The sequence below is a fragment of the Chiloscyllium plagiosum genome, unplaced genomic scaffold (genome assembly GCF_037043375.1).
Source record: "Chiloscyllium plagiosum isolate Xiang-an unplaced genomic scaffold, Cpla_swu_hap1 HiC_scaffold_35, whole genome shotgun sequence".
Classification (NCBI taxonomy): Eukaryota; Metazoa; Chordata; class Chondrichthyes; order Orectolobiformes; family Hemiscylliidae; genus Chiloscyllium; species Chiloscyllium plagiosum.
In genome coordinates this window covers 57,808,090-57,833,889 of record NW_028270173.1, presented here as the reverse complement: position 1 = coordinate 57,833,889, position 25,800 = coordinate 57,808,090, and the positions used below count along the sequence as shown (strand labels likewise).

Here is a 25,800-nt window from a genome sequence, read left to right as displayed (position 1 = left end):
CAAGGTCTTCCCCCTTCCAAGGTGAGAGTGTCCAAAAACTAGAGGGCATAGATTTAGAAAAGGGACATAAGGCACAACATTTTCAGAGAGGGTGGTGCATGTATGGAAATGAATGGTCAGAGGAAGTGGAAGGCTAGGCCAACATTTAAAAAGGCATCTGGATGGGTACCAAGGGAATAGGTCAAAGGAACTAGATTTATTTAGGATATCTAGTCAGCTGTTTCCATGCTGTACATCTAATGACTATCAACTCTTTAAACTTAATATCTGAAGTGTGAGAATACACCAAATGTCAGCAAAGAACAATAGCAGTGGTGTACAAACATGTCTTTAATCAAAGTGTTTCACCATTTCAGCTGTATTTGAGATCATAAGAGTTACAAATTTCATATTAAACCATTTTAGATATAAAACCTTGAGAATTTACAAGTGAGATTAAAACCTTTACAACATGGCTGAACAGAGGCAAGAAAGCATTGAAACAGGAGAATCATCTCTGGAGGTGTTGAGCCTAGCAGCATATACCCCACCAGTCTGCACTGGAAACATAGTCCAATGGTTAGACAAATCATGGACTACTAGATGTAGTTATTTCCCATCTGCATGAGGTGGGAGGGCGCTGGACACTGATCAGGATAGTGACAGCCATATGCAGGATACAAAGCTACATATGCAAAGTTAAATCAAAGCCAAGCCTTTTGATGGTCAGATGAGCTGCAATTGCACTGGATAAGCTGAAAAAAGTAGTCTTAAACTTTTGATTCTGTCCATCTTCAATTGACAGATTAACTGACAGCTGGACCCATCAGACCTGAAACAGAAAATACTTGTTTAGGAAAAACAAAAATAAATTTTTGGACAAATGCAAAAGCGAAATTGCTCTGGAGTTTGCAACTGGAGGTCAAGGATTTAGTAGGAAATGAATCTTACTCGCTTTATTCCATAAATTCTAAATTCTTGAATGGAGAGGTGATGCTGGCATGAGTTGCTCATTAATTGCCTTCAAATGGCCTAGACAGCCATTGTTAACCATATGCAGTGGGTCTGGAAATATACACTAGACCTGCTTGGCCATGTGAAATTTGGATTTTGAAGCAACAAATGGGGAATGCTTCAGAAGTTGCACCTTTGTTCTGGAAGGATTCCATTTTAAATGATTAAAACCAACATATTGGAAAGCAGGTCACTGCAGATCAGGAGAGGGGGAGAAGGAATTTAGAAGTCTGCAGAATAAAACTGAAGGTTTACTTTTGGAAAGGGTCAAAATGATGTCTACAATCCATGGCAAAGAAACTGTCACGAAATCAATTAAGTAGAATCCAACAAGTGGGGTAATTTTTGGATGAATCCAGAATGGATAGCAGAGTTGCCCGACTTAAACTGCATATTTTAAATAAGTGCAATAAGCTCAACATGTTTCTGCCAAAAATCACCAAGTTGAATGAAGCAGCAAGAAGTGATTTAGTAAACCAGGTTTCATCCTGGGTTTAGACATTCAAATAGCATCAGCTGGGATTGCTAACCAGGCAAGACTGAAAGTTTCTTTCCTGAAAGGCATTATGAATGAGATGGATGTTCCAGGTCTTGTCCCACATAAGCATTAAAACATGTTTGATTACTAGCTTTCACTACACAAACAGAAACCAGCATTGAAGTTGTGAAAGTGGGTTTGGGCAGTCTCAAATTCAGTTCCTGCTTTGCTCTGTACCTGCCATTGGCAGTTTGGAGAGGAGCATGTTCAGATACAAATTATATATTCACTGCTTGATGAGCATATCTGCACCAAAATTAAAATTTGTTGGGATACTTACGTGGGCCATGATTGGAATCTAGGATAGCTGAAAGAAAAATAAATATTGTTAGTACAGAACATATGGTCTTGTGGAGCAGTTAATATACATCTTTACATTAGAGTCTGCTTGAAAGAAATCACAGCTCAGACCTTGGAGTTTGACAGGTCCTAGTTTCCCTGTTGCTAATTTTTAAATAATCAAAATTCAAATGTCAGGGCATATAAAATTTACAATGGATCTGATAATTTTGATAGTGTGCTGTCAAAAATTTAATGCACAGTCTGGTGTCTATATCACAACATCACTACATGAAATTCCCCCACCCCATCTCAGTCTGCTCTAGTTGCGACCTATTCTATTCAGATGTCAGGATCCAACAGAGCATCTTTAAACGCATGCTCAATTAAGTTGTTCTATGTGAAATTAGATCCACAGGGACAAGAAATGCAGGCTTAAAGCCTGCCTTTTGTTGCATTGCTGGCCATATAGTAACCTAAAGTTGCTATTTATCGTCTTACACACGTGGCTTATTGTTTTTGCAACATGAGGAAAGATAGTGCCACAAGCTGTGATACTAACTGATGTTCTGAAAACTTGCTAATCAGAGCGCTATGAAAAGGAAAAAGAATTTCTGATATGCCAAGAATGTTACAATAGAAAATACTGGCAATGCTATTCTGTGAGGCAGATTTTAAACAGGTTGTCCCAAGCTAAGTAGCTGGTTCCCAGCGAGGACCATTCATTGCTGGTGACACACAGATTGCTGAATTTACCAAGGTCAGCAGTTGACGATTCCCTGGCAGCAATTGCAGCTTCACACTTTTTGCATTGCACTTTAACAAAAAAGGTTAAAGTTGAACATTTCATGCCCATTCAATTATAGGACAACCTCACCTTTAGCATTCTTCAGTCTCATTATCACTCCAGCCAACAAGATGATCAGCCCAAAAACAAAGCCCAGGGCTCCGACAATGATCTTTGTTTTTTCAGATTTAATTGTGGTCTCTATTTCTACCAAGAATAATTTAAGCAGCATTAAAAAAAAGACTAGAACATTATAGACTAGAATGCAAGTGAACACTTTAACCGATTTGATCATAAACTGGATGTTAATTTCCATTGCAGTACTGAGGTTGGATTAATATACAGTATAATCAAGTGACTGCATGCACAAATGCAGCCCTTAAAATCAAATGGACTGCAATGAGTGGAAGAAATAAAAGTGGGAAGCGGAAGGATCTAGCCATAATATATAGTGGCTAGAAGTGTAGTTCACATTTTAATGCTGCCACAACGAGCAGTTTCCTCTAATGTCAATGCTTGTGCAGCTTCTACCTTTTTATATATTGCACACATGATAGCACCTCTATCCAACTGCCTGGATGACTGCAGTTCCAATATAAAAGTAGCTTGACACCTTTCAGGTCAAAGCAACCCACCCATTATCAACATTCACTCCCTTCAGTGAGTGGTAGTGTATCATCTACAGGATTCACTGCAACAACTCACCAAGACTCCTGTGAAAACACCTTCCAAATGCACAACTTCCACCCTCCTAGGGAGGCAGATGTATGGGAACTTGCAGATGATTCTTAGCTGCACAGTATTTGGACTCTCATTGTCAAAATCCCGGAATTCCCTCACAGCACTTGGTGTATCTATGCCAAAATGGAGTGCAGAGTTTCACTATTGCCTTGTCCAGGGCAGTTAGGAATGGGCAGTACTGCTGATCTAGCCATAAATAGCTATTATGTGATAAAAAGATATGAAAACCTGTGAGTTGTGTTCTTGCAGGCAGAGAGGAAGTTATATTTACATGAAGTTAGATACAATACTACCTAGCCATTCTGAGCATGGCTACAGAAATTGTACACACTCCCAAGCTGGGCCAAATGTTCTTACCCAAATCCACACTTATTGCTTTGGTCAGGCTGCTGTGTTCCACACGGCAGGTGTATTTATCACCATACACTGGCTCATACTGGAGATACTGGCGAACTTGGTACGTCCAGTCACCATTTGATAACAATTCAAGTGTGACATCAGCATCGGAAACCTTTTGTCCATTTTTCAGCCAGGTGACATTGATCTTTGCTGGGTAAAATCCAATCGCATAACAAATGAGTATGGCAGAGGGCCCAGGGTATGTGGATTCTTTTGTTCGGATAGTCACCTTTGGTTCAACTAAAACAGGAACAATTTTAGAACAGGTTGATATTTCATTGTCAACAACACTTCATTGTTATTACACTAAAACATTCCACGAAAGAAAAAAAAAGTCATTGGCTGGGATATTCTAGTGAACCAGAATTTGATTTGACATGAACTAGATTCTTATTCTTTGACCACAAGCTGCCTATAAGCATGAAGCTCAGCCAAAGCTGAGACAGTCACTGCTCGACTTCTGGAAAATATTGCATCAAACAATCGAAATATTTTAAAACTGACCAGCCCAAAGTAGCAATTAGCAAGATGCATCAGTAGTGTAGTATGGAGTGAGGAAGGTAGGTGCTGATAGCAAAGTTAATTGGAGTAGTAGGATTTGAGACATCTTAATTCAAAGTAAATTTAAATAGCATTGAAATCTTCCAAAAATTGGAGAAAAGTAATGTTGAAATATGATTAAAAACATTGAAAAACTAGTGTTTTTGGTTCATCTTGCCTTTGTAGCCACTTGCTACAAATGTGAACATCAAATTATGGCAGAGCCAAGTATACCAGTCAATTGTTCAAAAGTAAAAGATAGTTTAGTGTTCAAAGCAGAATACTGCAGATGGTGAAACTTGGTCTGGTAACATCTGTTGAGTGAAATTTAACAGACTCCAGTATGTTACTCTCCCCAAATGTTCCTAGACTTGCTCCAGCATTGTGTTTATGGTTTAAATAAGACTATGTAGCAGCGATATGGTAGTGGTTAGAGTACAACTTTGGCCAATTTTTAAAAACTTGAGGGACTGCTTATTGAGAGCCGTCAGGTACAAAAGGATGTGGGGTGAAGATGAAGATTTTGAATTAGAAGTGGTTGCTTTTGTCTGCTGCAGTTAGAGGAGAAAGGTCCCAATTCCATGTAGTGTGAACTGGGTTGGAGGCCCAACTGAGTTACCCAACTACACAGCCATTCCTTTTGCGGTATCCTCTTTCTCCCTTCCCCAGTTTTGGCAGATCCCTGACGGAGCCCCCTTTCCCCCCCGATCAGAGGGGTCTAAACTCCCCACCGGCTGGACCACGGAGACCCATGGTCCCGCTCCCGGAGACTGCACCAGGACATTGGCGAGCAGTTGCAGGACGTCCTTGCGACAAAATACCGTACGGGATGTAGGAAAAGAGGGGATGCCCGGAACAGCCGCCGGGCCGAGCTGGGAGTAGGTGAGGACAGCTCACACGGCAGGGCTTAGCCCACAGGGGACCCTGGGATGTCCCCTCCCCATCCGGAGCCAGCCCTGACCGCTGGGGGCAGTCTGCCTGTCCGTACTTTAAGCGGTGAGTATGGCCCAGTGTCGGTCCTCCCCCCGGGCTCTCACCTTGCCGGGCCAGCGCGGCTCCGTACATGACTGGAATGTTGTGTTGACAGAAAGCCGTTGCTTCCTGGGACTTCGCCTCCGCTTGTTCATTCCATCGGTCCACATTAGACTTCATCCAGGCCTTCACCGCGATGGACTTCCTCAGGCTCGAGTCAAAGTATGCGATCAGCTGTTGGTCATAGATGTGCTGTTCGAGATAGACCCAGTCCCGGGTGCTGTTAAATAGACATCTATGCAACAGATCCAAGGAATGAGCACCTGTGTGTGAGAGAGAGAGAGAGAGACACACACACATTTTGTAAATCTTAAACCCCATCTTGCCCACAGTAAGGCGAAAGCTGCAGCGATGGCACAGCCATCATGTCATTTTGTCCGCAGAGGCCGCAACCAACTGATCCTTCCTAAACCGGCACAGCGGCCAAAGCTCCAGGGGTTGGGACGAGCCTTTATTCATTTGGTGGAAGTGGGGCCCAGTATTTATTGCTTGTGATATTATCGAGTTCAAAACTTTAAACTGTTTATGGACTGACTGAATGAACAAAAACTGTCACAACATTCCAGACAACGTTATTGCTAAGGAACAAAGACGAACTGTTAGAGGCGAAATTAGCCATGTCTGGACGATATTATACCCATGTAAGCAAAACTGATTTGATACCTGCTAACAAACTGGATACTTAGGGCCACAAAGGACAAGAACTGTCCTGCAGCAGAATTCGAATTAATCACAGGATCGAGGTCTTCAAAAGAGATTAAGTCAGAAGTCACACCACACCAGGTTACAATCCAACAGTTTATGTAAAATCACAAGCTTTTGAAATATTGCCCCTTCGTCAGATAGAGAGATAAGCACACAGGCAATTTATGATGAGAGGGGTGCCTGTGTTGGAGTGGGATGAACAAAGTAAAAATAACAGCACCAGGTTAATGATGGAGTAGAACTCAAAGCTTGAAGTTTCAAATAAGCCTATAACCTGGTTTTGAGATTTTTAAAACTTAGACAATTTATGGGCAAGGAGATCCAAAAAAAAAATCAGAATTGTTCTGAGTGGAGTGTCAAATAAGTCTCTGCAGGTGATCAGAAGTGTCAGACAGTGTAAGCAAAGAATCAATAGATGAACAAATAAAGAGACGACCTATAATCCAAGTAAATTGGTAGAGAAATAATTACAAAAAAATTTTAAAAAGGTACAGGACACTGAAGATGTGGGTGTACTATACCTTTAAGAAAATTAGCAGCCAGTAGAACTACCAGACAGAACCAAGTATTCTGAAAAAAATATAATGTAACATTTGGTCTTACAGCTCAATTAACTGGTTGCCTGGAGGTAAAAACAAATTTGAATTCAACCAGTTTAAATTATACCCCAAAATACCAACTTCCAATCAAGTTTGTCAATATACTCTATTCAATCTTAAAAGCCAATGACAGAATCTGTTGCTTTGGGGGTGCAAGACCAGGGAAATTGAACAGTTGAGAGGAGAACTGACAAGCCAGCATGTAGAGACTGAAAAATAGCTCTGAAAGAAAAAAAAGTACCTTTAAAATCAATCAGTAACCTGTAAAGCAGAATCTCCAAGAAGACTGGAATACATAGAAGAACTGAAAGATGTCTGGTTTAGAGATAAGTTTTGTAAATCTGAATCAGGGTTTTATTTTAAATAAGAAAAAATAACCAAATAAAAAAATCAGACTAGTATTGTAGAATGGGGAAGGTAAAAAGATACATTAGAGGAAGGAGTTGTAAATAGTTGTTAGTTAATTCTGTAATATTTTACGAAATAAAGTTTTTATTTTTACTTCAAATAGTTCTTGGCTTTTGGAATTTCCACACATTACTGCATGGGATAAATCTTCTGTGTTGCTGGGTTAAAATAAGCAGGAGGGTTTACCCAGTGTTGTAACAGTTTGGGGGTTGGTCGTCAGGATTTGAACTGGTTTAGACAAATTGGAATAGATTTGGGGGTATGAAAAATCCCAGCAGATTTAAACACTTGCAGGTTGGTGGCCTAGATCTTTAAATAAAATGCAGGAGAGACAACTTGTTTAATTTTGGTGACTTGTTTAAATTAGATTCCCTACAGTACGTAAACAGGCCCTTCAGGCCAACAAGTCCACACTGACTCTACGAAGGGTAACGCACCCAGACCCATTCCCCTACCCTATATTTACCTCTGGCTAATGCACCTAACACTACAGACAATTTAGCATGGCCAGTTCACCTGGCCTGCACATCTTTGGATTGTGGGTGGAAACTGAAGCACCCAGAGGAAACCCATGCAGACACTGGGACAACGTGCAAACTCTACACAGACAGTCACCCGAGAAGGGAATCAAACCCAGGTCCCTGGCACTGAGGCAACAGTGCTAACCACTGAGCTACCGTGCCACCTAAAAAAGGTGGCTCGAGGGATGACTTTCAATAGAGCAGAGTTAGGTAGCTGCTCTGCTACTTACAAAACCCTGAGCCAGAATCAGGTAGTCTATGAATGATTTAGCACCAGGTTCCCTATAAACATGGGTGATTAAAGGAGAGAGGCAGCGCTCTAGACCAGAATAGGACAGCATTACACACCAGAGTTGGTTATCTAAGGTCAACCAGTGATTCATGGCGCTAGGGTATAATTACATTTAGGCAGGATTCTGACTTAGAGCATTCAGTCATAATCCCACAGATGGTAGCTTTGCACCATTGGCTCCTCAGCCAAGCACATACACCAAATGTCTGAATTTACAGTTCCTCTCGTACTGAGCAGGATTACTATTGCAACAGCACAACATCAGTAGAGTAAAGCTAACCAGTCTCAACAATCTAAACCCAGTTTATGTTCCCTATTAGTGGGTGAACAATCCAATGCTTGGTGAGTTCTTCTTCACAATGACAGGAAAAGCTGACATCAAAAGATCAAGAGCGACATTACTATGAACGCTTGACTACCACAAGCCAGTTATCCCTGTGGTAACGTTTTGGACACCTCCTGCTTAAAACCCAATGGTCAGAAGGATTGAGGCCCTGCTTTCACAGTCTGTATTCGTACTAAAAAGCAAGATTGAGTTTTTGCCCTTCTGCTCCATGGGAGGTTTCTGTCCTCCTTAAGCTTACCTTATGGGATTTGAACCCATGATCCCAGAACATTAGCCGAGCCTCTGGATTAAGAGTCCAATGATATTACCACTACCCCACCATCTCCCTTACTCAAATTCCCAGAGCATTACCTGAGCGTCTGGAAGAATAGGCTCATGATAATACCACTAGGCCATTGCCTCCCCTGACCTGTGATTGATTAAGTTAAAAAAAAAAAGAGAAATGCCTCTTAAAATTGCTGAAGAGGTTCTGGGAATAAGATCCAAGGAAGTTTAGAAGGAAAGAAAAAGGCCATACATTTAGAATTAGCAAATAAATTAGATTTGGGTTTAACCAGAAACAGAAGTAAAGCAGAAATTGTCAGGGAATTACTCAAACACTTTGGTGTCAGAGAAACAGACAAGTGCAGTAGAGGTAGACAAACAAACAACAATTGAGGAAAATGGAGTTAGAAGATAGGGAGAGACAAAGAATTTGACCTTGAGAAGTTGCGACTTAGTCAGCAAAGTCAAGTTGATCGGATGGAAATTAAAAGAGAAGGTAGTGATTATATGTAAATGTCAAAACACTGCCACATTTTGATGAGAAAGATTTTGAAGCCTTCTTTATTTCATTTGAAAAATTGGCTAGGCAGATGGAGTGATTAGATTAGATTAGATTACAGTGTGGAAACAGGCCCTTCGGCCCAACAAGTCCACACCGACCCGCCGAAGCGAAACCCACCCCATACCCCTACATTTACCCCTTACCTAACACTACGGGCAATTTAGCATGGCCAATTCACCTGACCCTGCACATCTTTTGGACTGTGGGAGGAAACCGGAGCACCCGGAGGAAACCCACGCAGACACGGGGAGAACGTGCAAACTCCACACAGTCAGTCGCCTGAGGCGGGAATTCAACCCGGGTCTCAGGCACTGTGAGGCAGCAGTGCTAACCACTGTGCCACCGTGACGCCCCCAAATTTAGATGGACTAAGGATCAAATGTACTGCTAGACTGTTTGTGGTGGTTATGGATAGCTTAGGTATATGGCACCTTAAATCCAGTGTGTATCATCCTAATTCCCAAGGAGCTTTAGAAAGGTGGCATCAGACCTCAAAGACCATGTTGACAGCATACTACAGGACTACCTGAATGATTGGGATAAAGGTATCCCATTCATATCATTTACCATTAGGGACACTCCAAATAAATCTATACAGTTCACTCCCTTACAGTTAATATTCGATCATGAAGTGAGAGGCCCTTTGAAATTAAAGAAAAATTGACAGGTCCAAAGTTGGAGATCTGACACCTAGATTGTGCATCAGAGATGAGGTAGCTAAACAGCACCTAAAGAGTGTACAGTATAGAATAAAGCAGGTGGCAGATAAAAGCTCAGACTGACATTTTCCCAAAGGAGTAATGTGTTAGTACAGTTACCAGTGATAGGAGATCCCTCCGAAGCCAGGTTTAGGTGGTCCCTATTAAATTGAGTTTAAAAAAAAAGTTGAGTCAAATGAGCTATCTAGTAAAGATGACAGATAGAAAAAAGGTATGGGTATGTCATGTGAACATGTTGAAACCATACTATGAGAAATAAATGAACTAGAGAAACAGGTGTTGGTTACTACCCTGCAGGGTGAGGAATCAAATCCAGATGTAGATTTTGATGTGCCTCAAAAATAGATTTAAAAAAAAGGAAGACGTCCTTGAGGAGTGGGACAGGTTAGTAAGCTATCTCAGGAGCATAGAACACAGTTGAAAGATTTCTTACTGCAATATAAGGACGTATGCAAGAATCAGATGTGAAGGACTATTTTGCGTGGATTATTGGAAGGTCAATGCGGTTACAAAATTAGATTCATATCCAATTCCTAGATTGGAAGACATATCAAGAAAGTTGGATAAGCCAGATACTTATCAAGTTGGACTTAAGTGGTTACTGGCAGGTACCTTGATCAGAGACGACGGAAGAAATTCTGTCTTTGTAACCCAAATGGGCTATATCAGTTTAAAGTGATTCCATTTGGAATGAAGAACACAACCGCCACATTCCAAAGACGCATGAACAGAGCTGTGGCTGGGTTAACAAACAGTGCAGTCTCTTTGGATGAAGTAGTGATCTTAAGTCCTGGAAAGATCACATGGTACAGTTAGCAGAGCTCTGAACAACCACGAGAAGCAAAACTGGTGAGAAACTTAAACAAAACTGGATTCACGAAAGCAGAGCTGATATTCTTGGGACGTATCGTTCGTGGAAGGTTGACTCCATGATCAGATGAAGGGCATCAATCAAATTCCAGAACCAACCTCAAAAGAGAGGTGCTTTGATTCTTAAGACTCAGCAGATTCCATCAGAAGTTTGTTACAAACTTTCAAGTAGTGGCACCGTTAACCGATTTGCTGAAGAAGCACAGTTTCGGTGGACAGAATCATGCCAGGAGACACTTGACCATTTGAAAGCCATATTAACCACCAAACCAGTTTTAGCTGCACCAAACTTTTCAAAATCTTTTAAAGTTGCCATTGATGCTCGTGACATAGGAGTTGGAACTGTACTCATACAGGAAAATGAGGATGGGACTGAACTACCAGTTGTCTACTTTTTTGAAGATCAACATCTACCAGAGGAAATACTCCATGGTTGAAAAGAAACTATTCGGTTTGGTACTCATTTTACAACATTTTAATGTGAATGTCACAAACAACATGTCGGAGACGGTAGTGTACGAGATCAGAATCCTCTTTAATTCTTAAAACTGGGACGTTTTTGGTGGTGGTGGTGGTGGTGGTGGGGGGCGGGGAAGAGACACTGGTGAAATCCACATTGATCCCCCTACATTGATCAATGTGACCCTCAAAATTATCCCAGTCTCAAGCCTCCAACTCGGCACCGCCCTCGACCTGTCTATCGTCTTTCCCACCTATCCGCTCCACCCTCCTCTCTGACCTATCACCTTCATCTGCTTATCGCATTCTCAACTACCGTCCCCTCCAGCTCCAGCCCCAGCCATCTCAGTCCCCTGGCCCACAAGCCTCTTTCCTGATGAAGGGCTTATGTCCAAAACATTGATTCTCCTGCTCTTCAGATGCTGCCTGATCCACTGTGCTTTTCCAGCACCAAACACACACTACTATAATCTCCAGCATCTACAGTCCTCACTTTCTTTAAAATTGGCAGAAGGCCAAATTTGACAATATTAGGTAAGAAACTTCCTTATAAATAGTTGATGGGGGCAAATATTTGTAGGTAAGGGACAGTTGGAAAAATTGGATGCTTTCAAAACAAAGTCACAGTCCTTAGACAGTTGGGGTGAAAGGCAAGGCTGGGAGATGTAGGGAATGCTGGATGACAAGAGAATGAGGTTTCAGTTAAGAAAAAAAAAATCTGTCGATGTCAGGGAAAGACAGCAGAGATCAAATGAATTCTTCGAGAATAAAAGCAGCAGGAATGTACTTAAAACAGAATTCAAGAGGGCAAAAACAAAACAGACATGAGCGCTTTGGCAAATAGGGTTAAGGAGAATCCAAAAGGTTTTATAAATACATTAAGGACAAAAGGGTAACTAGGGAGAGAATAGGGCCCCTCAAAGATCCACAAAGGCTGCCTTTGTGGAACTGTAGGAGATGGGGAGATACTAATTGACTATCATTCCTGAAGAAGGGCTTATGCCCGAAACATCGATTCTCCTGTTCCCTGGATGCTGCCTGACCTGCTGCGCTTTTCCAGCAACACATTTCCAGCTCTGATCTCCAGCATCTGCAGACCTCACTTTCTCCTATTTTGAATCAGTGTTTACTCCAAAGGACATGGAAGATACAGAATGTGGGGAAACAGATAGTGACATCTTGAGAAATGTCATATTAGAAGTGGTGGTGCTGGATGTCTTAAAACAAAAAGTGGATAAATCCCCAGACCTGATCAGGTATACCCTAGAACTCTGAGAAGCTAGGGAAAATGATTGCTGAGCCCCTTGGTGAGATATTTATATCATTGATAGTCACAGGGGAGATGCCAGAAGACTGGAGGCTGGCAAATGTGGTGCCACTGTTTAAGAAGGGTGGTAAGGACAAGCCAGGGAACTATAGACCGGTGAGTCTGACCTCGGTGGTGGGCAAGTTGGAGGGAATCTTGAGGGACAGGATGTACATGTATTTGGAAAGGCAAGGACTGATTAGGGATAGTCAGCATGGCTTTGTGCGTGGGAAATCATGTCTCACAAACTTTGACTTTTTGAAGAAGTAACAAAGAGGATTGATGAGGGCAGAGTGGTAGATGTGACCTATATGGACTTCAGCAAAGCGTTGAACAAGGTTCCTTATGGTTGACTAGTTAGCAAGATTAGATCTCATGGAATACAGGGAGAACTAGTCATTTGGCTACAGAACTGGCTCAAAGGTAAAAGATAGAGGGTGGTGGTGGGAGGGTTGTTTTTCAAACTGGAGGCCTGTAACCAGTGGAGTGACAAGTCCATTGCTTTTTGTCACTTACGTCAATGATTTGGATGTGAGCTTAAGAGGTACAGTTAGTAAGTTTGCAGATGACACCAAAATTGGAGGTGTAGAGGACAGCGAAGAAGGTTACCTCAGATTACAACAGGATCTTGATTAGATGGGCCAATGGGCCATGGAGTGGCAGATGGAGTTTAAATTAAATAAAATGTGAGGTGCTGCATTTTGGAAAGACAAATCAGAGCACCTTATCTCAGTCCCAACCCTCTGACTCAGCACAGCCTTCTTGACCTGCAGTCGTCTTCCCGACCTCTCCGCCCCCACCCCCTCTCCCGGCCTATCACCCTCACCTTAACCTCCTTCCACCTATCTCATTCCCAACGCCCCTCCCCCAAGTCTCTCCTCCCTACCTTTTATCTTAGCCTGCTTGGCACACCCTCCTCATTCCTGAAGGGCTCATGCCCGAAATGTCGATTCTCCTGCTCCTTGGATGCTGCCTGACCTGCTGTGCTTTTCCAGCAACAGATTTTTCAGCTCAATTCATCCAGGTGAGAGCACACCATCATTCCTGGTGTATCTTAGATGGACAGAGGAGTCAGGTGGAGAGTTACTCACTGCAGGACTCCCAGTCTGAGCCAGTTTTGCAGCTATCTGTATGGGTAGTCCCATTTCACTTTTGGAAATTGCCAATCTCCTCAATGGGATTGCCAATGAAGGTCAAGGGGTAATAAATTGATTGCCTGGAATGTGGTGTGAATGTCATGTCACCTTTCAGCCCAAGCCTGGATATTGTCCAAGCCTTAGCATTTGCATATCCACACCCACTTTTGACTTTGGATAGAAGCTTGGTGAAGCAGATTAAGATGCTTGAGCCCAGGACACTATTCTGGAGTCCAGATATTGACCTCTAACAACCATCTTCCTACAAACCCAGAATTAAGGGAGTTCCTCCTATTCCCATTATCCTATACACCTCAAATATGACCACCCAATTTCAATACTAATACATGACTTATAAAAACAAGCATACTGAATGCCTTCTTTACTATCCTACCTGTGACTCTCCACTTAACTATGGAACTGTACTCCAAGGTCTCTTTGTTCAGCAACATTCCCCAGGACAGCACCGTGGCTCAGTAGTTAGCACTGCTGCCTCACAGCACCGGGGGCCTGGGTTTGATTCCAGCCTCGGGCAACTGTGTGTGGAGTTTGCACATTCTCCCCGTGTCTGCGTGGGTTTCCTCCGTGTGCTCCAGTTTCCTCCCACAGTCCAAAGATGTGCAGGTCAGGTGATTTGGCTATTCTAACTTGCCCATAGGGTTGGGTGCATCAGTCAGAGGGAAATAGGTTTGGGTGGGTTACTCTTCGGAGGACTTGTTGCACCGAAGAGCCAATTTCCACACTGTAGGAAATCTAATACACTTAATGGTAAGGTCCTGCTAAGTCCTACCATGATTTGCCTTTCCAAAATGCAGCACTTCACATCTAAATTAAACTCTCTGCCATTCCCCAGCCCATCTGATTCAAGTCCCATTGTTCCAAGGTAAGCCCTGATGAAGGGCTTTTGCCCAAAATGTCGATTTTGCTGGTCCTCGGATGCTGCCTGACCTGCTGTGCTTTTCCAGCACCACTCTGATCTGAACTCTGGTTTCCAACATCTGCAGTCCTCACTTTTGCCTTCGGACCAACTTGTTCATGCTGACCTGATTCTAAATAAATCGAGCCCTATTTGCCCCATATCCCTCTAAACCCTTCCTATTCATATGCCCATCCAGCCACCTTTTTAAATGCTGTAAATTGTACCAGCTACCACATCCTCTAGCAGCTCATTCCATACATGCACCAGCCTCTACATGGGGAAAAATCTTCCCCTTGGATCATCCTTTAAATCCTTCCCTTTCACCTTAAATCTAGCCCTTTAGTTTTGGATTCCCCTAACAAGGGAAAAATATTGGCTATTCAGCCAATCCATGCCCCTCATGATTTTACAAACTTCTGTAAAGTCACCCCTCAGTTTCTGATGTTCTAGAGAAAACAGTTCCAGTTTATTCAGCCTCTTCCCTATAGCTCAAGCTCTCAACCTTGGGAACTTCCTTTAAATCATTGCTGAACCTTTTCAAGCTTCATAACATCTTCTCTTCTATAGCAGGGAGATCAAATTGAATGCAGTAACCTAAAGTGGCCTAGCCAATGTCCTTTAAAGTAAAGCATTTGACCAGGTTCCTAATGGTAGACTAGTTAGCAAGGTTAAATCACCTGGGATACCAAGAGAACTACCATTTGGATGCAGAACTAGCTTGAAGGTAGACAGGATGATAATGGAGGGTTGGTTTTCAGACTGAAAGTCTGTGACTAGTAGTGTTACAAGGATTGGTGCTGGGTCCACTGCTTTTTGTCATTTCATATGATTTGGATGTGAATATAGGTATAAATGTCAAGTTTGCAGATGACATCAAATCTGGAAGTATAGTGGACAGTGAAGAAGCTTACCTCAGTACAATGGGACTTTAATCAGATGGGCTGGGGAGTGGCAGAGAGTTTAATTTAGATGTGAGGTGCTGCATTTTGGAAAGGCAAATCATGGTAGGATTTATGCTACCTTTTAACTCTCAAGCACCCTAACTAAGCCTTAATGTCTCATCCTAACATAAGCCTCCTTCCTTTTGACAAGAGATTCAACTTTTTAGTAAACCATGGCTCCCTGCCTGACAGATGCAAACTTATCAAGGACATGCAGTAGTGTTCCTTGAACAAGCTCCACATTTCAATTGTGCCCATCCCCTGCAATTTCCTTCCCCATCCTATATATTGCCTAATTGCTTCCCTCTGCTATAAACTCTTGCTCTGCAACATATCCCTTTCCATTACTTAAGTAAACTTATCATTGGGTGATAATGATCACAATTTGGTTGTCTCCAAATCTAAAACCTACCAGTACCAAATCCAGTGTGGTCTTCTCCCTTGTTAGCCTATCTACATATTGTGTCAGGAAACCCTCCTGCACACATTGGACAAAAACTGACCTAAAGTACTCAAACTATAGTATTACTAGTCAATATTTGGGAAGTTAAAGTCCCTCATAACAGCTATCTTGTTATTCATGCTCCTATCTAGAATTCTCTTTGCTATACATTCTTCTACATCTCTTGAACTATTCAGAGGCCTATAGAAAACTCCAACAGGTTGACCTCTTTTCCTGTTTTTAACCTCAGCAAGAGAGTTCTCAAATGTTCTTCCTTGACTAACTGCCATACCCACCCCTCTTACTATCTTCTGTTCTTACTGAAGCATCAAAACCCTGGAATCTGAACCACCATTCTTGTCCCTGCTTTATCCATGTCTCTAAAATGGCCACAACATCGAAGTCCCAGGTACCAACACCTATGCTTCAAGTTCACCCACTTTATTCTGGATGCTCCTGGGGCTGAAGTAGATACACTCCAAACCACCTTCCTGCTGGTGCACTCCTACAACCATGAAACCTTATTTTTGACCTCACTACTCAATCTCCTGGATATGAGCTACAATTCAGGTTCCCACCCCCAGAAGAATTAGTTTAAACCCTCCTGAAGAGCATTTGCAAATTCCACAACCTCCCCCCACCCCCCCCAAACACCCAGAATATTGGTACCCCTCTAGTTCAAGTTTGTAGAGGTTACCTACTCCAAAATGAGCCCCAATTATCCAGGTATCTGAAACTCTTCCTCCTGCACCATTGCAGCCATGTGTTTCAACTCCTCTATTCCTTGCTTCACTAGCTCCTGGCTTGGGTAACAAACCAGAGATAGCTTTGTTCTAGTACTAAGCTTCCACCCTAGCTTCCTGAATTTCAGCCTTAAATCCCCATTCCTTTTCATACTTATGTCATTAGTGCCTCTGTGGACCACAACTTGGGACTGCACCCCTTCCCCCTTAAGGATCCTGAAAACATGATCAGAGACATTATAAATCCTGACACCTGGGAGGCAACATACCAACTCTAAGTCTCTCATTCCCACAGAGCCTCCTATCTGTCCTCCTAATTATGGAATCCCTAGTGACTAACACTCTGCTCATCTCCCTCTTTCCCTTCTGAGCAGAGACCTGTACCCTATGGCTTACCCCTGGTAGGTCATCCCCTCCCAACAGTATACTAGTTATTGAGGGGGAAAAACAGCCACAGGGGATCCCTGACTATAACCCATCTGCCTTTATCCTGTCCGAGATGTGACTACCTCCCTGTAACTCCTCTCAAACCCCGAGCCTCCCGAATAATCCGAAGTTCATCCAGCTAGAGTTCCCTGGCATTTTCTAAGGAGCTGGAGTTGGGTGCACTTCCCACAGATGAAGTCAGTGGGGACACTAGTGGTGACCCTCACCTCCCACCTTCTATAAGAGCATTCAACTGCTCAACCATCTATTCCACGATTCTGAATTCCCTAAGAGACTATTGGGATAAACTAGTAACCATACCAATCTGATACACAGAACTGTTTCTCCCCCTGATTAGAGGAGGATGCGTGGGAGACACCGCCTAGGTAGTGTTTCAGGTAAAGCCAAATATATTACCTCACTAAGTCATTGTATGTCTGCTCCTGCTCAGCATGTGCTCCACCTGTGAGGTAAGCTTTTAGAAGATTATGATTTGGAATTTGTACTTGCAGAGTTACATTGCACTTTGCTCAAAAACTGCATACATTCATGTAGAACTGAGCTCAAAAACTGCATGAATTTATGTAAAACTCTTCTCACTTTTTAAGATTAGAATCAATCTAAACATCAGGTCATAGAAAGAGAACACAGGGGGCTAACACCTTCAACATATTGTCTAGCTATCACCATTGTTAACAGCTAACCTGAGAATGCAACTTTAAAAAAAGGGTTTTGCGATTTACACATGAAAGTAGTGAAACTATCACTGTATTCTAACAGATGAAAGGCTTAACAGAATCAATTTTTCAATGTATAATTTCAGTTACATCACACTGCAAATTTTTGCTATAAATTGTGTTACGATCGAGCCCTCCACAATCACCTGATGAAGGAGCATCGCTCCGAAAGCTAGTGTGCTTCCAATTAAACCTATTGGACTATAACCTGGTGTTGTGATTTTTAAACTTTAGAAGATTAGTTTACCTTCCTGGCAGCCCCTAGTTCTTGCTCCTGCTGCTGAAAATGGAGCTACCCCTCAAGAATCTGGTTTCAAAAGTTCTCATTTCTAAAGGAGAGAAAAGTCCAGCCAACTCAGCCTCATCATTTTGGATAATTCCTCCACACTTGGACCAACCTTGTAAGCTTGCCCTACACTAACAATTCTGGCAACTTTGGACTGCACTTGGAATACTGTCGTCTTGTATGGACAAGACCTCCACATTTTTAACGGTTAGCACTGCAGCCTCAGCGCCAGGGAGCCAGGTTTGAGTCCAACCTTTGGGAGTTTGTACATGTTCCCAGTGTCTGCGTGGGTTTCCTCCCACAGTCCAAAGATGTGCAGGTTAGGTGAATTGGCAATTCTAAGTCACCCATAGTGTTAGATACATTAGTTAGAGGGAAATGGGTCTGGGTGGGTTGCTCTTCAGACAGTCAGTGTGGACTTGTTTAGCTGAAGGGCCTGTTTCCACACTATAGGGAACCTAATCTAAATACACCCCTCTTTAGAAAAGGCCAACATTTGTCTTCCCTATTACTGAATCTGCATGCTATCTATGCACAATGACTCCCAAATCATGCTACAGCTATCACTTTTTAATATTCACCTGCATTCTTCCTGTCAAAGTGGCCAGCCATTACATTACCAAATGGCAGGATACCTTTTGCTCAACCTCCTGTGGAAGTGCTTTGTGATGAATGCCACTAAGGGACAATTGTACACGTTCAAATTGTATTTCTTAAGTTTCAACAAAAGCTTAGAGTTTAAAATTTTAAAAACAGGGAGGAATAGATGCACTAGTTTAAAGAGCTCAGAGGTTAACACTGGGGGCTAGGAGTTTTGTGGAACTTAAAGCAAAGATTTTTGGCATAAAGAACATCCACATGAATTATCCATGAGATTATCATCAATAATTATTTCAGAGAATGGCAATTGGGTTGGTGAAGCAGGGAGTATATTTGCTGCCTCAAATCTCACTGTGCTACACATCAGGAAGCTTCAAAAATCAATTTAGATCCTGAGAATACTAAATGCAGTTATTTGTTTAAATCATTAGGTATTTAATTCGTCAATGTAAAAAGTAAACTGGATCACTGGTACATAAAAATAAAAAAATAAAAAAAATAAAAAAAAACTTATGTCACAACATAAGAGGGAATCAAGCACTGAGGTTAATCTACTTCAGAAAATGCAAGCTTGTGATTGAACAGGTGAACTACCTGAAATAGCCACAGAAACAAAATGTGACAAATGTTTTAATTGACTGGTCTAAATAACAATTAGCACAAAATGTTTTCTTCCAAATGGAGGAGGTTTTTTGAAAAAAAAAAAGTGTTTACAATAACAGATGGAGATGCTGGTGTTGAACTGGGGTGGACAAAGTTTAAAAATCACACCACCAGGTTATGGTCCAACAGGTTTATTTGGAAGTACTAGCTTTCAGAGAGCACTGCTCCATCAGGTAAGGAGTGGAGGAGGATCATAGAACATAACTTATAGATCAAGGTCAAAGGGTCATACAACTGAAACAATATTAAATAAACCTAGATTTCTGTTAAGTCCTTTGGAGTGGGTTGCAGGTTTGGTTCATTAGCGTAAATCCCAAAACCTCAAGTCACAGTTTCAAAGGTTTCTCAAGATTAAGTTGAGATGGCAACTCAATGCATTAAAAGGTGAGGTTAGAGTCTGTATGTATTCAAACTAGAGCCAGACTGGTTCTATTTAAACTATGAATTTAAAATGTCACATGGATTATAAAAATATTGACTGTCTACAGATTGTGCATTTGGAATAAAATATGATTTATCTGCAAATGGAAATTCACCCTGCATGTGAGTGTGAAGGAGTACAGTATATGCTCGAGAGAGGGTGTGCCTGAGAGCATGTGTAAAGAGAGTCAGAATGTAAGTATACACTTGTGTAGAGTGTGATGGGATCACCTGTTGTGTGCCATGAACCCAAGGAACAAGGTCCTGGGTTCATATCACATGAGGTAACCCCACCACATTATACTCAAGCACACAGACCCTCATACTTAGGTACCCATCTACAAGGGGGTGTGCACAGGTATATACTCCATCACATCAACATGCTCACTCTCCCTCATGTGTAAGTGCACACTCAAGTCTATGGTGCATTTGCAAGCATACTATTTTGTTCAAAAAGTGCCCATCTAGAGCAGTATGATATAGTCCAACAAGGGAAGGGGCAATATTGGACCTGCTACTGGGGAACGAGCCAGGACAGGTAGTAGAAGTTGTGGTGGGGGATTTCTTTGGGAACAGTGACCACAATTGTGTAAGTTTTGGAATACTCGTAGACAAAGATGAGTGGTCCAAAGGGGAGAGTACTAAACTGGGCCAAGGCCAATTTCTTTCAAAATTAGGCAGGAGCTCGGTAATGTGGATTGGACACAGCTATTTTAAGGAAAGTCCACATTTGAGATGTGGGAGGCTTTCAAAGATAGGTTAAAGATAGTACAGGATAAGCATGTCCAGTTGAAGGCAAAGGATAGGAAGGGCAAGATTCATTAACTGTGGATGACAGGAGAAATTGTGTGACTAGCCAAGAGGAAAAGGGAAGCGTACATAAGGTCTAGGCAGCTAAGAACAGAATGGGCCCTGGAGGAATATCAGGACATTAGGACAAGTCTTCAATGAGGAATCAAGTGGGCTAAAAGGGTCATGAAATAGTGGTGTTCCACAGGGGTCAGTGTTGGGGTCATTGTTGTTTGTAATATACATAAATGATCTGGAAGAGGGCACTGTTGGTATGATCAGTAAGTACACAGATGACACAAAGATTGGTGGAGTAGCAGAAAGCATAAGGGACTGTCAGAGGATACAGGAGGATATAGATAGACTGGAGTGTTGGGTGGAAAAGTGGCAGATGGTTTTCAATCCAGACAAATGGGAGGTGATACATTTAGGCAAGATTAATTCTGGAGCGAATTATACAATGAACAGAAGAGCCTTGGGAAAAGTTGATGGGCAGAGAGATCTGGGAGTGCAGGTCCATTGTACCCTAAAGGTTGCTGCACAGGTGGATAGAGTGATCAAGAAGGCATACAGTATGCTTGCCTTCATTGGACAGGGTATGGAGTATAAGAGCTGGCAGGACATGTTAAAATTGTACAAGACTTTGGTACACAATACTGTGTACAGTTCTGGTCACCCCATTACCAAAAGGATGTGGACGCTTTGGAGAGGGCACAGAGAAGGTTTGAGGATGTTGCCTGGTATGGAAGGTGCTAGCTATAGAGAAAGGTTGAGTAGGTTAGGTTTATTTTCATTAGAAAAAAAAAGGAGATTAAGAGGGGGAAATCCGACTGAGGTTTACAAAATCATGAAGGGTGGATAGAGACAAGCTTTTTCCCCCAAGGTGAAGGATTCAATAATGAGAGAGGTCATGCTTTCAAGGCAAGACGTGGAAAGTTAAGGGGGATACACGTGGTAAGTCAGAGGGTGGTGGGTGTTTGGAACACATTGCCAGAGGTGGTAGAGTTGAAAAATGTGGTGCTGGAAAGACACAGCACACCAGGCAGCATCTGAGGAGCAGGAGAATCGATGTTTTGGGCATAAGCCCTTCAGGATTTCTGAAGAAGGGCTTATGCCCAAATCATCAATTTTCCTGCTCCTCGGATGCTGCCTGGCCTGCTGTGTTTTTCCAGCACCACATTTTTCAACTCTGGTATTCCAGCATCTGCAGTCCTCACTTTCTCCTAGCAGAGGTGGTAGAGCCAGGCACAGTAGATTCATTTAAGATGCATCCGAACAAATGCACGAGGAGGTGAGGTGCAGAGGGATATAGATGCTTAGGAATTGACAGACAGGTTTATACAGTACATTTGGATCAGCTCAGGCCTGAAGGGCCTGTTCTTGGGCTGTAATTGTTTTGTTCTTTGTTCTTTATCTTAAGGCAGTCAATGTTTTTATAAAATTTGTGGCATTTCAAATTCCTACTTTGAAAATAGAACCAGTCTGACTCAAGATTGGGATACATACAAACTCTAACCTCACCTTTAATGCATTGTTTGAGCAGAGATATCACTTTTTAAAAACCTTACAGAATATAACAAAGTAGTTCTGGGATTTGCACATCAAATCAAAACCTGCAACCCATTCTAAAAAAAAAGACTTAAACAGCAATCTAGGTTTGTTCAATATATTGAATCAGTTGTATGACACTGATCTTTGCCATAAATTGCGACCCTACTCCACTAGCTACCTGATGAAGGAGCAGTGCTCTGAAAGCTGGCTCTTCCAAATAAACTGTTGGACTGTAACCTGTTGTCCACCCCAGTCCAACACTGGCACCTCCACATCATTCTAAAAGACTTAACAGCATTCTACGTTTGTAGAATATCATTCATTGTTTGACCCTATGATCTTTTGCTACAAGTTCTGCATCCCATGATCCCACTCCACTAGCTACCTGATAAAGGAGCAGTGTTTCGAAAGCTCATACTTCCAAATAGACTATAACATGTCATGGGATTTTTAAAACTTTAGTGCACTAACAACTTTCATCCCATTTTGTCCATGCTGTTTCAGCATAGTTTATTCCTGTAGCTACAGTATTAAACATTTTTTCTGAAGTGAAATTTAGTGTTACTATAACACCACATCACTTCCTGCATACGTACAACTAAAACTGTTGATTGATAATGCAAGTGGCTGACAATGAAATTGACTTGGATTGTTAAATATTAGTCCCTAACCAAGTTATGCTGTACCTTATCCAGCATTTGATCACAATACTTTTGTAATTCAGTTCCAATCTCCAGTTGAAAACTGACTAGTTTAGTTCAAAGGACACTGAAAATTCAGTTTTAGTCAGCTTGCAAAGTAACCACAACAGTTCAAAGTTTGGGCGAAGATTTGTAGCTCGGGTGCTCGTTGTGGTTCTGTTCGCCGAGCTGGAAGTTTTTGTTGCAAACGTTTCGTCCCCTGGCTAGGCGACATCATCAGTGCTTGGGAACCTCCTGCGAAGCGCTTCTTTGAGGTTTCCTCCGGTGTTTATAGTGGTCTGTCCCTGCCGCTTCCGGTTGTCAGTTTCAGCTGTCCGCTGTAGTGGTTGGTATATTAGGTCCAGGTCAGTGTGTTTGTTGGAGTTTGTGGATGAATGCCATGCCTCTAGGAATTCCCTGGCTGTTGTCTGGCTTGCCCAGTCGACTGGGACAACACTACTATCATAGGGCAAGCCAGACAGAACAGCCAGGGAATTCCTAGAGGCATGGCATTCATCCACAAACTCCAACAAACACACCGACCTGGACCCAATATACCCAACCACTACAGCGGACAGCTGGAACTGACAACCGGAAGCGGCAGGGACAGACCACTATAAACACCGGAGGAAACATCAAAGAAGCGCTTCGCAGGATGCTCCCAAGCACTGATGATGTCGCCTAGCCAGGGGACGAAACGTTTGCAACAAAAACTTCCAGCTCGGTGAACCGAACCACAATAACCACAACAGTTCCATTAACAAGTTGACTGAGCCAGGTTGCATAGGCATTCCTTGCTTGTCTTTCTGAACTCCAGCTCTTCATATTACTGTGATACATCACAAACCTGGAAATTTGAAATTTTTATTCATTTAACCACCTGATGGAAGCATGGTTGTGAAAGAATGGAGACTTACAGAATTAGTTTTGTTTCTTGATGCAACAATACTAAGCTGAAGAAACTCAGGTCTGGCAGATTGAGGAGAGTCAATCAGATATACAGCATAGAAACTGACCCTTCAGTCCGATTTGTCCATGCCAATCAGATATCCCAACCCAATCTCGTCCCACCTGCCAGCACCCGGCCATTATCCCTCCTAAACCTTCCTATTTGTGTACAGATGCCTTTTAAATGTTGTAATTGCACCAGCCTCCACCACTTCCTTTGGCAGTTCATTCCATTCACTCACCACCCTCTGAAAAAGTTGCCCCTTAGGTCTCTTTCATATTCCCCCCACCCTCCTCACCCAAAACCTATGCCCCTAGTTCTAGACTCTCCTACTCCAGGAAAAAGACTTTGTCTCTTTATCCTATCCATGTCCCTCAAGATTTTACAAACCTCTATAAGGTTACTCCTTAGCCCCTCACTCCAGAGAAAACACCCCAGCCTGTTCAGCCTCTCCCCATTGCTCAAATCCTCCAACCCTTGCAACATTCTTTGAAATCTTTTCTGAACTCTTTCAAGCTTCACAACATCTTTCCAATAGGAAGGAGACCAGAATTACACAATATTCCAAAAGTGGCCTAACCAATGTTCTATCCAGCCACATTACCTCCCAAACCCTCTACTCAATACTGGGTCAGGATGATGGAATCTGAACTCTTCAATTAATCCTTTTGGACTTCAATGAATAAGTCAAGGAAACAAGGGCAATTGCTTTTGAAGCAACTCTGGAGTACACTATCCTTTACATTCACTAGAATCTTGGTGTGACATGGTATAGATACTTGGAGAATGTTTAAGTAGCAGCAAGCTTTGAGCTAAGTTTGGTTACATGTTGGTAGGCAAAAACATACTGATTATAGTTTAGGGATAAAAACTCAGTCTCATTAGTAAGACAGAGGCTTTGATTGAGCAGGCTAAATACTTGAAAATGCCACCTTAAAAATAAAAGTGTGGTACAGACAGGCTAATTGACTGGTCCAGGTAAACAATCAGAAAAAAGTTTTCTTCCAACCAGCACAAGTGTGGGACTATTATAGTTTACAAACTAATGTGAAAGCAGCTGAGTTTTATATACTACAGCAGAGATACTGCACCAGTCTGAATCAACAGACTGTAGAATGCTACAGTGACTTGATAGTTGTAGTGTATCGATCAAAAAGCTATTGTCCAAGTTCAGAACTTTACAGGAAAGGTAAATGCAGTGTTGGTCTTTATTTCAATGGAATACAAAAAAGGAAAGTTTTGCAAATATTATAACTACCAGAGCAACTTCACCTAGAAGGCTGAACAGTATGGTCCCCTTATCTAAATGTATGGATAAGGAGTATATGATGTCTTGGATAGCTGACTAAGCAGCACAATTTTGAACACCAGGCCAGCAAGTTCAAGTTACAGCAGCAAGTTCAGGTTTTAAGAGTTTAAAAAAAGTCCATTTTAACAAAGCTAACAGCGAATTCCAAAATATTCCGTCGGTTCTACTGCTGCTACCAAGCACCTTAAACATCTGTTCCTAAAGTTTCCAACTTGGGTTAGTGACAACTTAAAATCGTGACTACTACTCTCGCCGACATGAGGACCAGTAGAGGCAGCAATATTAAAGAAACGTCAAAGCCCACGGTAAGCTTCCCTACCCGTGATCTAATGCACTTCCACTCGAGTCTTACCGGCTCCGCTGTCTCTCTCGCCGTTAAAAATAATCAGGACCCCGATAAGAAAAGGGAGCCGAATCCATAGTGAGCGGGGATCAGCAGCACTCAACCACACCATATCCACACAGTAGCTGTCCGACACAGATTGAGCGCGGCTGGGGGGGCCGTCTATTTAAAAGAGATCCAAGTGACCAATTAAAATAGGGCTAGTAGAAGCCAATCGGAGGAGACTGGACAGACCAATCAGAAAGGAGAAGACGCAGAATGCTGGAGAAACTCAGCAGGTTTGGCAGCAGCTGGATGGAGAAAAACAGAATTAATGTTGCGAGTCCCTTCACTGTTTTTCAGAGCATAGTGATTTCTGATTGCTGCGCTGGTTGGAACCTTTATGCCCTCCTGTGATGGGAGTATGCGTCAAGTTATTGTTGATTGGCTAGAGCTGAACCAACCGTTAGGTGGTTTTTTGACGATTTGCTTCCGCACGGCAATAGATGACGATTAGGAAGCAGCTC

At 42.3% G+C, this 25,800-nt stretch overlaps 1 protein-coding gene across 1 annotated transcript; it reads right to left on the bottom strand.

Moving 5' to 3' along the window:
• Positions 1–312: 312 nt before the first annotated feature.
• Positions 313–25,588, bottom strand: LOC148140964 (H-2 class II histocompatibility antigen, E-S beta chain-like). The gene is made up of 6 exons (XM_087979720.1): positions 25,304–25,588; positions 5,315–5,572; positions 3,696–3,977; positions 2,688–2,804; positions 1,812–1,838; positions 313–811 (listed from the first exon to the last, which is right to left on the bottom strand). The coding sequence occupies exons 1-6, from the start codon at positions 25,404–25,406 to the stop codon at positions 786–788; spliced, it is 813 nt and encodes a 270-aa protein (XP_087835846.1). The 5' UTR covers positions 25,407–25,588; the 3' UTR covers positions 313–785.
• Positions 25,589–25,800: the final 212 nt, after the last annotated feature.